This window comes from Acomys minous (assembly GCF_964271855.1).
Source record: "Acomys minous genome assembly, chromosome: 4".
Classification (NCBI taxonomy): domain Eukaryota; kingdom Metazoa; phylum Chordata; class Mammalia; order Rodentia; family Muridae; genus Acomys; species Acomys minous.
The window spans coordinates 97,627,151-97,642,183 of NC_140486.1; the positions used below are offsets into that span (position 1 = coordinate 97,627,151).

Genomic DNA, 15,033 nt, shown 5'->3' on the forward strand with positions numbered 1-15,033 from the left:
TGTGTGTGTGTGTGTGTGCTCTTGAGGTCAAATGTGTGCCTGGCGCGCGGGTGCCTGCATGGACCTGGACGATTTGTTCCGGATAAGCGAGTGCACACTGTGTGAACGTGGGCTCCGGCCTGTGTTCGTGCTCCAACCTACGTGCATTAGCTGTGCATCTGTCTCATCGATTCTTTCCAGTCCTACAAACATCCATCCATCCATCCATCCATCCATCCATCCTCAGTCTTCCCAGGCATCCGTCCAGCTATCTATTTCTGTGCAATCCACTATCATTTTTTCTATTCCGAAGGAGGGAGCCAAAAACCAACTTAGGCTTGGCTAGGCAGAAGGTACCCGGGGCTCTCCCGGCGGAGGTTTGGACACTGTCATACACCTGCCCACAGACACTGGTGGGGAGGAGGAGGGGGCGGTAGGGGCAGAAGAGTGATCTCCTCTGCGTCTCCTCACTCCTTGGTTTGTGGCTTCGGTTTAGCACCTCCGCCACGGCTGCCGCTCAGTCCCTGGGGCTTTTCCTCAGAGCGGAACCGCGTACTTCGCGTTCTCCTGGCTACTTTACACACTTGTTAAGTGTCCTCAGAGACCTCTCGCCCCAGACGTAGACACCGTTAGAGTTAGGGTTAGTGGTCTTTTTTACCTTTAATTTTACCTTTTTTTTTTTCCTTTGGGAAGCAAGACTAGGCGCCTTAGACAAAAAGGCGCTGGATGGAACCTTAGGCTAAGGTTGAAAGAAGTGGAGGGGGCTGCCCCCCTTACCCCTCCTTCCCTTAAAAATTAATTCATTTTGTTGCTTTTTATTCCCGTCACGTTTCCTTTTCTCCCTTTTACCCTCCCTTTCTACTCCCTCCCTTTTTTTGGTAAATTGGGTCTTATTGTTCCCTTTGTGTCCCTAATCCACCTTACATAAATCCAAGTGGATGTAGCGGGCTTTTCTCTAGGGACAGGGAAGAGAGAAGGAAGCACAACTCCCGGCGGGAACGACCCGGGGAAGGCTCTGCATTTTAGAATAATTAACAGACCCCAGGAATACAGGATCTTTCCAAGAGCTAGGGCCAGGGGGCTGTTTTTAACTTCCTTGATTTGAGGGTAAAATGAGGGGAGGTGGGCAGAATTCCAGGCCCTGGGGGTTAGACTGAGAGTTGGGGTACTCGGGCCGCAAGGACAGAGGCCTCCTATTCCCACCCCTCCCCCAGCCTTGAAGAGCCAGCCTCCCTGATCAAACTAATAAGCCAAGGGTTCCCTTTTGGATGGGCCTTTCGAGCCTAGGCCTGAAGATCTCGGTGGGAAAGGCAATGTGGATAGGTTTCGAAATCAATGTCTCTCCTTCCATGCCGTCGGCACCTAGATAGCCTTACTCCACCCTGAGAAGGCTCTCGCGGCTCTGGAGGCATCTTCTCCCTTCCCCCTAGCTTGGAGGCCCAAAGTTAGGTGTAGCGAGAGCATACTAAATCTATTAGGCAGCACTCCATACCTAAAATTCAAACCAGCCATTTCCTGGGGGTGGAGGGCTCATCTCGATTGTCCTCCAAAGGACCTACGAAAAACAGAATGGTTGAGTCTATTTGCATTTTAACCCTGCCCTTCTGGCATTCCTTCTTTCTGGAACTTTGATATTTAAAAGGCAGCGGATGCTCTATACAGGGGGGGGGGGCCTGTATTTGTTTCGGGTGTGGGAGGGGGGAGTAAGAGAGCCTTTTCTATGACCCTTTGGGTCCTCCGATAGCATTCACTTGTGGGTCTGTCACCACGGCTGGTGAGTTATGTGGTCATCTGAGGCTTGCAAAAACAAATACATCTAGTAGATAGCAGACATAGATGAATGCAGACTTTGCTCTCTGGTGTTGCTGTCCTACACTGATATATTTATTTTGTTTGAATTGTGCTTGAGATGCCCTAGTCATCCTTTTTAGGGGGGGAAAATGAATCAATCGGGTCCTGGGATGGAATTTTAAATGCTAAGCAAGTTAAATAAATAAGAACCTGCGGATTTAAAGAGGGGAGAAGATATGTGAGGAGTGATTATTTACATAAGAGAGACAGAGTTTCGGTTTTGATCAGATTCCTCCTCACATATGGAAACGCTCAGGCAAATGGTTTTTGTATTATTGGCTTTTTGCAATTGGAAATTAATCTATTTTCCTTTGTGTGTGTGTGTGTTTTTTTTTTTTTTAATTTTTTTTGCAGTTACTTTATTGGATTCAAGATCTGTTCAGGGAGAGCTTGGGTGGATAGCGAGTCCTCTGGAAGGAGGGGTAAGTTCTGGGGCCCCTCTCTGATGCAAGAGGGTAAAAAGAGTGATTAGCCACTTTCTGAGAGTCTAATGGCTTGATTCTCAGTGATTGTGGTGAGGGGGTCAGATTTCCTCTGTGGCCTATGAAGTGAATTACGCTTTGTTGGAGAAATCCAATACTCCCTTTGGATAGCTCTGTCATGGAAGAGCTAGAAACCAAAAGGGCAGAAAGGGGCTTCAAAATTAGGAGATCGGTCGAGGTATAGACTTAGATGCCTGTTTAAAACTAAAATATGGACAAGAAATACGATCTGGGGACCAAATTAGAATTTATGCCTATTACTCTGGTGGTCATGGAGTCCTGGCGGGGTTAATTTTAGAGCAATTGTTCTGCTTCCAGATGAAGAAGAAGGAGAAAAAGAAAGAAAGATAGATAGAAAGAAAACAATCTCCACTTATACCCACCAAAGCAGCAGGGAGGGTGGACTCCTAACCTTGTGCTAGTAATCTTAAGTCAGCTGCTGGCTAAGGAAGTTTCTGCCAGGGGCTTGCAAATCCAAAAGGACCCTCCAATCTTTGGGCATCCTTTAAAAACTAAGCAAGCCATCTGATCCTTCCCTGCCTGACAGTTTATGACTGAGTCGATTCATCCAAAAACAATGAGAAGCAAAGATTAGGAGTCTTGGCAAGGCAAATATTGTGATGCCAGCACCCAGCGCAGTATTCCACACCCTAAAAGAATTGAAAAGCAAAGCACCAAAAAGATTCATAGACACTCTTATACAATATGTGTTTCAAAACTAAGGTGGAGCAATTAAATTGTCATTAAAAAAGGATGCAAAGAAGCAAAGCAGGCCCTAAAATCCACCTGAAACTAAACGGAGACGTTCCTGCTTTCTGGTTTCTCTGCCTGAACTTGACTGCCTGCTGTTGACTTGGCCTTTGAAAACTCCCATTCTGTCTCCCAACCCATTTTTGGTTTTTGGTTTTTTGTTGTTGTTGTTGTTGTTGTTGTTGTTGTTGTTGTTGTTGTTTTTAATCTAGGAGAGGGAGAGTGATTGGCAGGCCTCTGGTAGTGTAGACAGGCTGCATTCAGTGCTGATTGTAGGCAATTGCCCCCATCCTTTGAATGTAAAGAAAGATACAGCTTTATCTTACTGTGAGTCAGAGGCAGTGTTAATCCTAGACCCTGAAGCCAGCACTGGTTCAGGGGGAGGCTTTCCCGGGCCCCACCAGGAGTTGGTGTGGATGACAACTGCTAGCCAACAAAAAGTTTAAGAAGCCCCCACCGCCACCCCTTCGCTTTCTCTCTGTTCCAAGCATGAATCAAGAATACAGCTAAGATCATTTTGAACCTAACTTGTTTCACTAAATATACACTTGGCCTATATAAAACCAAGGAGTGACACATTCGAAAGTACAGTCTGGAAAAAAAAAAAAAAAAAAGAACAGAAAAGAAAGTACAGCCTATGGTTTGTCTGGTTTCTAGAAAGCATTCATTGCAACTCAGTGCGCATACACACCTCCTCCTCCTCCTCTCTTCTCTGTAGAACCTGCTGGAACAGTTACGTTTTCTAGACACAAAACTTCTTTTACTTGTTTTGAAGTCGCCATTCAAAACAAAACAAAAATAAAAAACAAAATCAGTATTCGTAGATTACTGTGCACAACCCAGAACTTTCCATGGACTAGAGTCCTCAGTTTTTTTTTTTCCTCCATTATTATGAAGTGTGTACCATTTCAGCTATTATAAGAGGTCAGACATGACATTTTACTAGCGTACGTCAGAAATAGTCATTCTGTAGGAACAAGGGCTGGGGGTTGGTGAGAAAGAGGCAAAAATGTCACATGCTATCTTTCATATGCAGAATCTAAGTTTAGCTACACCCACAAGTCTGTCCGCACATGTATGTATACACACATGTGACATGCAAGCAGATTGAGCAAAAAGGAGATCAGCAAAGGGAGGGGCAGCAGGGATTGAAAACGAGCAAGGCACATGTGTAAAAATGTCATAATAAAATCTTTTATACACCAAATAAAAAATAATTTAACAGTCATCCAAAGACATAACTACCATTGACAAAACTGTCCAAGCTGAACATCCAGTTAATCTCTAGCCTTTTTATGATTGAAATCCTTTTCCAGTTTATAGGAACGTAGGTTCCGAAGACCCACTGACCAACCAGAAGTGGATTTTCTTCGAAAAGTCCAAGTTGAGGGTAAAAACACAGGACCCTCTTGCTTGTTCAGGACTCTCTTCTTGTAGCTAGAATGTTTTCCCATCTTTATTGAAAGCAGCAGGAGAGTTTTCTAACAACAGCATTTACTTGTGACATACACAGTCTTGTAAAAACAAAAGAAACCTGATTTGCCAATGCCCCCAAGTAGCATGTAAGAATGGAGTCAGCAATGCCTTCGTGTCCCAGAGGTCCTTCTGGAAGAACAGAAGGGTGACCAGTGAAGGCTGCCTCCTGCTGGCAACAAGTACCAGGACTCCTTCCTGACAGTGCCCTGACAGCACAGCTGGGTGCTGTGGCCATCATGAAATAGGCGACTAAGGGAAGGGGGCAGGGGCCAGGGAGTTCATGCTCCACAGTTCAGGGTAGATGCTCACCTGACCTAATTACCCTACAGGGAGGGGCTCTAGTGTGAACTCCCTGCACTTGCATTTACCTGAATACATGGGCTTTCCCAGTTCATCTTTGTTCTGAGATGAGAGGCATGCCGAGTAGGTATTTTTGGTGCAGAATCTATTTTTACATTTACATGAATTTTTCCTCCAAATAAGCAAAATACTCATAATTTATTACTTACTAGATAAAATGATGATGATGATGATGATGATGATGATGATGATGACTACCACAAGGTACTTACATTCTCAATTCCAACTTTCACAGTGAGAGCAGGGGAATCAAAGGCAGAATGATTTTTATGTATTATGCGCCCTTCATAAAGTAGCATTTCCATCCATTAACAGTTTTCACTGCACGGAGGGGAACCTGTTGAAAGATACACTAGGATTCCATGTTCCTCATTAGAGTCAATGTGCTATTGTGGAATACAAGTTTTTCAAAACTCTCTTTTTCCCTCTAATTATATTCCTGTTAGCTCCTTGCACTGATTTATGCTAGATCTATATCAAGCCTGCATTGTTTTAAACGTGAATGGAGAGGCCGAGGCTGCAGCAGTCTAGAAGGAGTTAGGGGTGACTTGGGACCCAAACTGCCTCTCCGCTTTGAGGATTAAGTTTTCAAAACGATATGGGAGGAGTGAAGTTACCACTGTAAGCAAAATGCATCCCTCAGCAGTGCAAGGACCCACCATTAGGATCTGTGTTAGGAAGTAAGAGGCAGAGAAAACAGCTCAGTGCCCTTTTTAATGTTCTTGCTTGGACTTTCAGTCATAAATATCACTTAACCATTTTACTGTATCTGGCTGTGGCTAATTGGAAGTGAAGCACTCATTCATTTGTATTTGTTTATTTTGTGTGCGTGTATGTTTTACAAATAAGAAAAAGGGCCGGGCGTGGTGGTGCATGCCTTTAATCGCAGCACTCGGGAGGCAGAGGCAGGCAGATTGCTGTGAGTTCAAGGCCAGTCTGGTCTACAAAGTGAGTTCAGGACAGCCAAGGCTACACAGACAAACCCTGTCTCAAAAAACTGAAAATAAATAAATGCATAAATAAAAATAAGAAAATGTAGCCAGGGCAATTAGAGAAACCCTGTCTCAAAATTAATAATAATAATAATAATAATAATAATAATAATAATAATAATAATAATAATATAAGAGGAGGTGGAAATGTATACATGTTGTACTTCAATGCGGGCTCTAAAAAGTTTTCTATTCCTGTGGTAATGTGTTTGAGAAACCGAGCCAGGAAATGCACTGTCCTCCTAGGTTTACTGAAACCAGGTGGGATTTTTTTTTTCTTTTTTCTTTTCTATTCTCTTCTCGCCCTTAAAAACTAGGGATGATCTTTTTTTTTTTTTTTTTTTTTTTTTGGTCTTTTTGTCTTTTTTAAGTATTAAGAGACCAAAGTTTTGACAGGAACACTGCTAATTAACTGATAACTGTCCTCCTTTGGCAAGCTCAGCTCTTCCTGCCCAAATTTGTAGGTTTCCGTTTAGTGGTTGAAACAAATACACATGTAGGTTTTTCTCATTTATGAATAAATGTTGCCGCTTGTAGCTGTAGCTCTGGTAATTGGTGAAGCTGAGGTTGCTGGACCACCACAAGAACGGCTGAGGACACAGAAACAGAAAAGCCACGGTTGCTTTTCGATTTTAGACGGAAAAGTGAAACAATGCGTGTGGGGAGGAAGGGGCGGAGGTCGCGGGGGTGGGAGGGGGTCCCACAGTCATTTTCTTCACACTATTGGAATGACAACTGGTGTCCTCAGACTATGACATAGATTTGATGAATCTCTGTCTGGTGCAGCTTTCTCATTGGTATGTTTTCTTTGGATCTTTACAGTGGGAGGAAGTGAGCATTATGGATGAAAAAAATACACCGATCCGAACCTACCAGGTGTGCAACGTGATGGAAGCCAGCCAGAACAACTGGCTGCGAACTGATTGGATCACCCGAGAAGGGGCGCAGAGGGTGTACATAGAAATTAAGTTCACTCTGAGGGACTGCAACAGTCTTCCGGGCGTCATGGGGACTTGCAAGGAGACGTTTAACCTCTACTACTACGAATCGGACAACGACAAGGAGCGCTTCATCCGAGAGAGCCAGTTCGGAAAGATTGACACCATCGCGGCCGACGAGAGCTTCACGCAGGTGGACATTGGGGACAGAATTATGAAGCTCAACACTGAAATCCGGGATGTAGGGCCGCTGAGCAAGAAGGGATTTTACCTGGCTTTTCAGGATGTGGGCGCTTGCATCGCCCTGGTGTCTGTTCGTGTGTTCTACAAGAAGTGTCCACTCACTGTTCGAAACCTAGCCCAGTTTCCGGATACCATCACAGGAGCCGATACTTCTTCCCTGGTGGAAGTTCGAGGCTCCTGTGTCAACAACTCAGAAGAGAAGGATGTGCCAAAAATGTACTGTGGGGCAGATGGCGAATGGCTGGTACCCATTGGCAACTGCCTGTGCAATGCTGGGCACGAGGAGCAAAATGGTGAATGCCAAGGTAAGAACAGCCATACTGTACTTTTCATTAGGGCTTAGTGCACGTAATTAAATCAGAGATGCGACTGAGTGGAGTAAAGCCAGTAATTAGCAGGCCCTGTGGGATGTGCTGGGACAGAGGGATCTAATGAGTAAGTGCTGTAGCTCCAGGTGGCAAGGCTAAGACATTTCTAATACTGAGAAAACAAACGATGCTGCTCTAATCAGCAGAAGGGCCAGCACATTTGCTAGTAGGCGCTTAGATCCCAGCCGGCTTGATGCCCCTTCTGAAATGTAAATGAACAAGCTGTGGAACCAGGATTGATTGATCCTTGCTTAAAGAGGGCAGACACCGTTTGGGGCCCCATAGTGTAGTTTTCTGACTCGGTAAAAGTGGCAGAAAGTGTAGGAGCATGAAGGAGTTAAATGTGAAATGTACATTGACCCACCCCCTCTACCCCCCCACCCACCCCGCCCTCCCCCCATACATACACTGATTACAGTTAAGCTGTGTAGAGAGAGTCTTTTTTAATTTTCTCCTGCTTCGTGGACCAGTGGAGAAGTGGCCCAAAAGAGGAAAACAGGTGATGCTGCCAGTGTCTCTGTCCCACCTGACACCCCTTGAAGGGTTTCGAAGCAAAATTCATCTTGACAAAAGACCTCTTCGTTTCTTTTAGGAGATCATAACGCAGTTAGGAAGACTATCCTGATTTGATCTGTGGTCAAAGGCAATAATAGCAAATGGCAGTCCATTTTGCTTATCGGGTATTTTGAGAAAAGGAGTGTATTTTTATCGCGTTAGTTACAATTCATATTCAGTAATGTAATTCTATTTAGTAATTCATATTACTAAGGTGATTTTCACTAACCTCACCCAAAGTTGAACATTGGCATTGACTTCCTCGGTCTGTCAGAGCAGAGACTGGCTTCTGGGCAGCTTTGTACTGGAGTCTAGGATGAGCAGAGCCCATGTTTATAATAGGGCTTGTTGACGTCATGTGCAGATTAAGATGCCAAAACAACCGAGTCATCCCAAGTCTTTTGCTTGCTTGGCATCGATTGTTAATGGTCAGCCACACTGTGCTGCCCCCTACTCTGTATGGCTGCTGCTTGGTGGCCAGTGTCACTGTGTCCCCAGGTTCCAACTATGGGACAGATCAGATGAATCTTTCCTGTCAGTCACTGCCTCAGGGTTTACCTGATTTGGTGATTAAAGAGACTGAAGTAAGTGGTTGCCAAACAATTTGTCTGGCATCTCAAGCATCCTAATGACTGGGTAGGATCAAGTGTAAGGCAGTCTACTTGCTAGACCCGGAAGTCTGTGGCCATCACCATAAGAAAACGTGCTGATGGTCATCCTGGCATCATCGGGTTATGCTCTTCTGCTTTCAGAGTTTTTCTACTTTCGCCAGGGGCTATAGTTATTTCTAGGAGTGGCTGTCTGTGAATGTTCTTTTATTTCGTTGCCAATGAAAGAAGATAAAGATTGTCTTAATTTTCCAAGCTAAAGTGTGAATTTGAAATTTTGCAAGTCCCAGTGGAGAGCTCTGTAAAGATGCTGTTTGGTTCGCTGTCTGGTTTGGTTTGGCTTGGCGAGGACTTGATAAACTTGGATGGGGCCTAGGGAAGTACATCCTGGCATTTGCATGAGAAAAGACTTGAGAGCCATGTTACTGGTGAAGGGACCAAGGGGGCCATAGCAGACTGCCAAATGCACAGGACAGTGACACACTGTGGCTTTCTAGAAAAGAGGCTTCTCTACCTTTTTGATTTTTGTAAAAGGGGAGTTCCAGAGATCCTATGTGTATGGTGGTGGTTGTTGTTGTTGTCATTGTTGTTGTCCATTCTTCCGTTTCCTGCCAACATGCTCACTTATCTCAGATCCCAGTCTACCTAATGCTGTTGATCTTCAGTTGTCACGGATCCTGGTAACGCATATATTACGCTACCTGCAGCTTCTTACCATCTTTACAATCCAAATTGGGGAGTAAAGAGAAAAAGACAGGTGAAGTCAATGGAAAGGCTGATCATTTTCACAGTTTGTTTTATGGAACTGATGGGCTTATCATGTGACTCCTGCAAGGGGAGGAGCTAGAATCTACAAGCCCTGTCCATTTCTGGGCAAACTGTCTACAAGGGCAGTTTTTAAATGAATGAAATAAGAGGGGATGGCTTGGGGTGGTGGGGTGGGGGGTCTTGGCAAAGGCCAGAAGAGGACTTACTACTATCTCTGCCTTACTCTCTTAAGACAAGGTCTTTTGGGGCGGGGGGAGGGAAAGGGGTTAGTTTTTCTAGACAAGGTTTTTCTGTGTAGCCTTGGCTGTCCTGCACTCACTCTATAGGCCAGGCTGGCCTCGAACCCACAGCGATCCACCTGCCTCTGCCTCCCGAGTGGATTAAAAGGGTGTTGAGATTAAAGGTGTGCACCACCATGCCCGGCAAGACAAGGTCTTGCACCCAGAGCTGGGTTAGCAGCTAGCAAGTCCCAGAGAACCTCTTGTCTCCATCCACCTCAGGGCTGGGGTTCAGTTCTGTGTATGCTATACCCAGCTTCCTTCTGTGGAAGACCGGGGTTCTCTCCCTAGCCTCTGTTTTGGCTCATTTGAGAACACGGTCTCATGAATTTCTCACTTGTTGTTTTGAGAGAAGTCACGTGGCTTCAGATTTACTGTGTAAGGGAGAATGACATTGGACTCCAGATCTTCCTGCCTCCTCTTCCCAAATGTTAGGCTTCTGAGCATGCAGCACCCCCATCCTCCTACCCCCCCTTTCCCCCCTCCCCCTCGAATCCCCCCACTGCCCCGCAGCTGAGTCATTTTTTAAGAACTTTCTGTTTTCATACAAGCTGGGGAGGGGGTTGCATGTGTTAAATTTGATTTTGTTTTTTCTTTTTTGTTTTTTTTTTCCTCAATAAGCGGTTAACTCTCTCAAGGAGATGCTTCAAGCACAAAACTCAGTCATTTGTTTTTCATTTCTGCCAAGCAAGAGTCTCTGGTAAATTTAGGAAAGGAAAAACTTGAACAACAGGAGATTTCTTAAATTCCAAACTTGAGTAAGATCTTTAAAAGACGACTCAACCCTGTCAAACTTGCAGGAGTAAGAAAATATTTGACCTTGATTAAAAACCTTGCTGGATGCAGAGCATCAATCACCAGATAGGGCCGCAGGTGTGGGGGCTTAGGGACCATCTCTCAGTTTGGTCATTTGGTAATGTGACCTTGAAGCATATTCCCTATGTCCTCTAAGCCTTGGCCTGTTCATCTAGAGAACAGAACGATAGAGATCATACAAACCCACAAAGGACTCCACATCAGAAACACTAAATTGGTGGACATGTTAATCTCTCTGTCACTTGCTCTTCTTCCCAAGGTCAAAGCTTTTGACTTGGGAGATGGCTTAGAACAATTAAAGATTGTCTCTTAGCTTCTATCTGCAGTCAAGGGTAAAGATGGAAAACACCCCTATATCCTTACTAACACCCCCTTTTCACATCTCATGTTGAAAATCGTTTGAAGAGTGTTTCCCCACAACACATTTTTCCCCCTTCTCTCTCTCTATAGCAAAGAACTTTCCTTTGAATGGAAGACCAGTGATCTGGGGGTGGAACAAAAAGGGGGATGTAAAGAGAGCTTAAGGGGAAACATAAAGGAGACCAGACCAACTCTTCACAACTGTGGCAGCAGGGTCCTCCCATTGTCTTTTCAATGGGTGCACCGAAGCAGGACAAATAGAAGGACAGGTGAAAGGTCACCTACTTCCTCATCCATCTTCCTTGGGGTCTGAGAGGTCAGAGCGAAGATTGATTAAGATTTTAAATGTTTGACAAAGGCTCCTTGGGTGAAAATGGCCAGGGCGGGTGGGGGCCTGAGATGTACTGTTGTCTTGAATCTAACCCTGGTCATCCTCTAGAGTCCTCCAGGGACCTTGGTGACAGTGCTACACTTCCTCTTGCAGTTCCTAGATCCAACAGTACATGCTGATGTAAGAGGGATGCAGACAGCCTGGAAGGTGTCAAGAGCCCCCGGGAGATGCTTAGCTGACTGAAGCAGCTGCAGAGTTCATTGTGCTGTGGGCTAGCGTGTTCTAAAACGATTTGGTTTGGTTTCACTAGGACAATAAAGGGTGTCAGCCACTTGTCTGTCCTCAAGGAGACTGACTATATGACCCAGTCAGCCCAGGCTGAGGGATTCAATGCAAAGGATACATCCACTCTCCTAGTGGATTTCTCAGGGTTAGTCAGATCTGCAAAGAAAAATCAAAATGTAACGCAGTCTCTTTCAGTGACTGGGAGCACAGACATGTACACACGTGCCTGGTGTTTAGGGCACAGTTCCTGTTAGCTCAGAACACTGAGCAAAGCAAAAAAACCAAATATATATGTATATTTAATATTTATATATTTAAATCTTCATTTAAAAGCTGAAAAATGAAAAGAGATGCAGATTTACTCTTTGGGAAGTATGAAAAACCATTGTTTTCAGAAACTACATATAAAGAGAATATCTGTAAAAAAAGAAAAGATTCTTAAAAAGACAAAGAGTTGTATTAGGGACAAGATTAAGTGAAGCAGGAATCAACAAGATCTTCTTTTTCTGGTCTGAGAGTATAGCTCAGTGGTAGAGCATTTCCCCAGGGCAGGGGGAGACTCTGAGTTCCAACCCTAGCAATAAAAACAAACTAATAGCCTAACAAACCAGTTTGCAAACTAATATGAATACCGACTATGAACAGGAGTATTGTCTAGGGCCTGTATTCTATCGTATCTCACTTGTGTTTGTGTCAGCAAAACACGTCTCTTAAAGACACTGTCATCGTCTTAAACTATCTCATTCATCAAGAATGAATGCTACAGAAATGGCATGGTGGCTAGGATATTGAAATATTATAAATTTGTCCTCTGCAAAGGAAAGAGCCATATCAAAAAAAAAAAAAAGACAGATGACTGTGTTTGTCTGATATGGGATAGGACCGTCAAAGAAGCAACGGACAGAAGGGTTTCAAATATAGTTCAGAGAGCCACCCTCCATACCCCTTTCATTTTTGAAATTTTTCTTTTACCTTTGAATTGTGTCTTTAAGAATCAATCGCTTGAATCACGAAGCTGCTTTTTAGCTGCAGCTTTGAAGCGTGTCTGTGATCACTCACAGACCTAATTCTTTCTCAGAGGAGCAACATTTAATTGTTGTCCTCTTTCTTCTGTACTCAAAAAAAAAAATTGTTTTCCCCTTCTTTGTGCAAGCAGGTCCCTTTTGTGAGCAGGGGATCATGCGCTGGTCTCTATTTTGGGTTCGGCAAAGAGTCCCCTGGGAATTATCGCAGTCAGGGATTTTTAAACTACGTTATTTGAGATTTGATGACTTATTTTATTCTAGCTGAGCTTCCTTGTACCTTTCAAGAGTGAATTAAGACGTCATTATTTTTATTAGTACTTGCGCTGCTAGGAAAAAGGCAGATTAAACGGTTTTGTGGGTTGCCACTGTGCAGAGCAAAGGTGGCCCAGATACAGCTCCTTGGCTTTCACATCATCCATTGCACTTCACCACTTACCTTCTTCCCCCTCCTCTCTTCTGCTTTCAGTTGATGAATTTAATATTACCAAAGAATTGCACGCTTGTCAGAAAAATTCCCAGTGCAGGCTTGTGCAAAGTCAAAAAGAAGTCACTCACTCAGCTCCTCCTCCCCCCCCCTCACGTGCACCCTCCCGCCCACTCACTCAGCTCCCCCTCCCCCCCTCACGTGCACCCTCCCCCCACACACCCACACAGAAAGAGCCACTCAGGTTTCAAACTCACTCCAACTCTTTGTGAATTACCATTCTTCACAATTTGACAACTACCTCTAGTTATGCATTTAAAAACTATAACAGCCATCCTTTTAACTGTCATCTTGTTTATTATAAAATGGGACTATCATAAACATCATTTCATAATAGGAGCTTAACTTTCCTCTGTTATAGAAAAGTTAAATAAAATACTACAGTCTCTCAGATATTATTTATGAGATAGGGTTTCACTGTGTGGCTAGCCCTGGTTGGCTTGGGACTAGGCCATAGAAAAACTCACTTTAAAAAATTCTCTCTCTCTCTCTCTCTCTCTCTCTCACACACACACACACACACACACACACACACACACACACACACACACACGAATACTGGTTTAAAAGTGAGTCACCATGCCAGACTAATATTTTTAAGCTAACACTTAACTTGTAACTTATTCTTTAAATTTTTATTTAGAAACAGTTGGTGAGCTGAGTTTTTCAGCTTTCCGGTTTCATCTTGAACAAATAGATTTTAGTAAAACTCCTTGAGGATGTAAGCGGACGAATGGGGTTAGTTACATCCATCCAAGTCACTGCCATGGTGACAATCAGTGGAGCACAGGACATCTCATTAAATGTTCATCAAATGAATGAATAAGTAAACAAATGAGCAAGGAATTCTCTTCCCTGTCATATTAAACATTTATCTGGGAGAATTACATTTCATGGGGTCATCAGGAACTGTGAAATTATTTGAGTGTGGGCTAATGCATCAAGAAGTCCTGGAGTACGCATTCTTACTTCAGTTACATACTCTTTTTCTACAAATGAGTCGAATTTTTCATTTGCTTGTATTTGAAGATCTCTGACACCATTCGTGGCCTGAGGATCTTTGCCTTAGGCGCTGCACAACTATCACCAACCACTTTTTAGGGTTTTCTCCCACTCTCATCCCAAGTTACCTGTTGTCATCAACCTTAATTTGGTGCTTCACACAAAGGGCCTCCAACGACTCCACATATGTGGAGGCTCATCACACTGAGATGCAAGCACACAAAGATGGGTGTGGCTGTGGTCCAAGGCTTTGGAAGCTTCCTGTATTCCATGCTGGGCCATCACAGATGAGGCTGTTCTTCTGTAGCAACTCCTCTAAGGCGGTGTCCATCACACCAACATCAGTGTCTCCCTCAGCCACGGCAGTGGGTAATGGATGAAGCCGAGCCACCATCTCTGTGAGACTCTCCAGTGGTGTGGGACAAAGCTAGGTCTTCACTTTCTATCATTAATTAATATCTCTGCCAGAACATTGCAAGCCCCTCATGAAGCTAACACAAACCCATCATAATAAAGTGACTCAAAACTACCTCTAGGGCTTAGGACTTGGGTGGAGTTTCTCGTTTTGCCACTTAACTGAAGAAGAGGTAATTATGGGTACTAACTCAATTTCCCTAACCTCAAGAGCACATGAGTAAACTGGTGACACTCAGCCGTACGCCATGATGTTTGTATGATGTGTACATAGGGCATTAAGTATGTAAGGCTTATCTATCATCAGTCATCGTATGGAAATACTTGGTAAAAAATAGTTATTCTTTTATTTGTGTGTGCATATGTGTGTGTGCATGCATTATATACTGTATGTGTGTACAGGTGCCCAGGGAAGCCAGAAAGTGCATTGAGTCACTTGGGAGTTACAAGTGCCTATGAGCTGTTTAACATGGGTGCAGGGAACCAAACTCTTGTTCCCTGGAAGAGCAGCAAGTGCCCTTAACTCTGTCTACCTCCATGCCGGGGATGGGTATGGTTAGCAGTATGGGCTGATTGCTCAGTTTCTGCCCAACAAAAGCACTCCTCCTGCTAGGTCTCAGCATAGAGATTGATTTGTTTGCTTTGAAAGGTCAATGGCTATTTTTTTT

At 44.1% G+C, this 15,033-nt stretch overlaps 1 protein-coding gene across 2 annotated transcripts in view; it reads left to right on the forward strand.

Annotated features, from left to right (window-relative positions):
• Window positions 1–15,033, forward strand: part of EPHA4 (EPH receptor A4) — a 144,184-nt gene that overhangs the window by 1,208 nt on the left and 127,943 nt on the right. For both annotated transcript variants that reach the window (XM_084780935.1, XM_084780934.1), the window contains exons 2-3: window positions 2,185–2,252; window positions 6,713–7,376. In XM_084780935.1, the coding sequence (XP_084637061.1) occupies window positions 2,185–2,252; window positions 6,713–7,376 (732 nt within the window). The remainder of the gene's footprint in view (window positions 1–2,184; window positions 2,253–6,712; window positions 7,377–15,033) is intronic.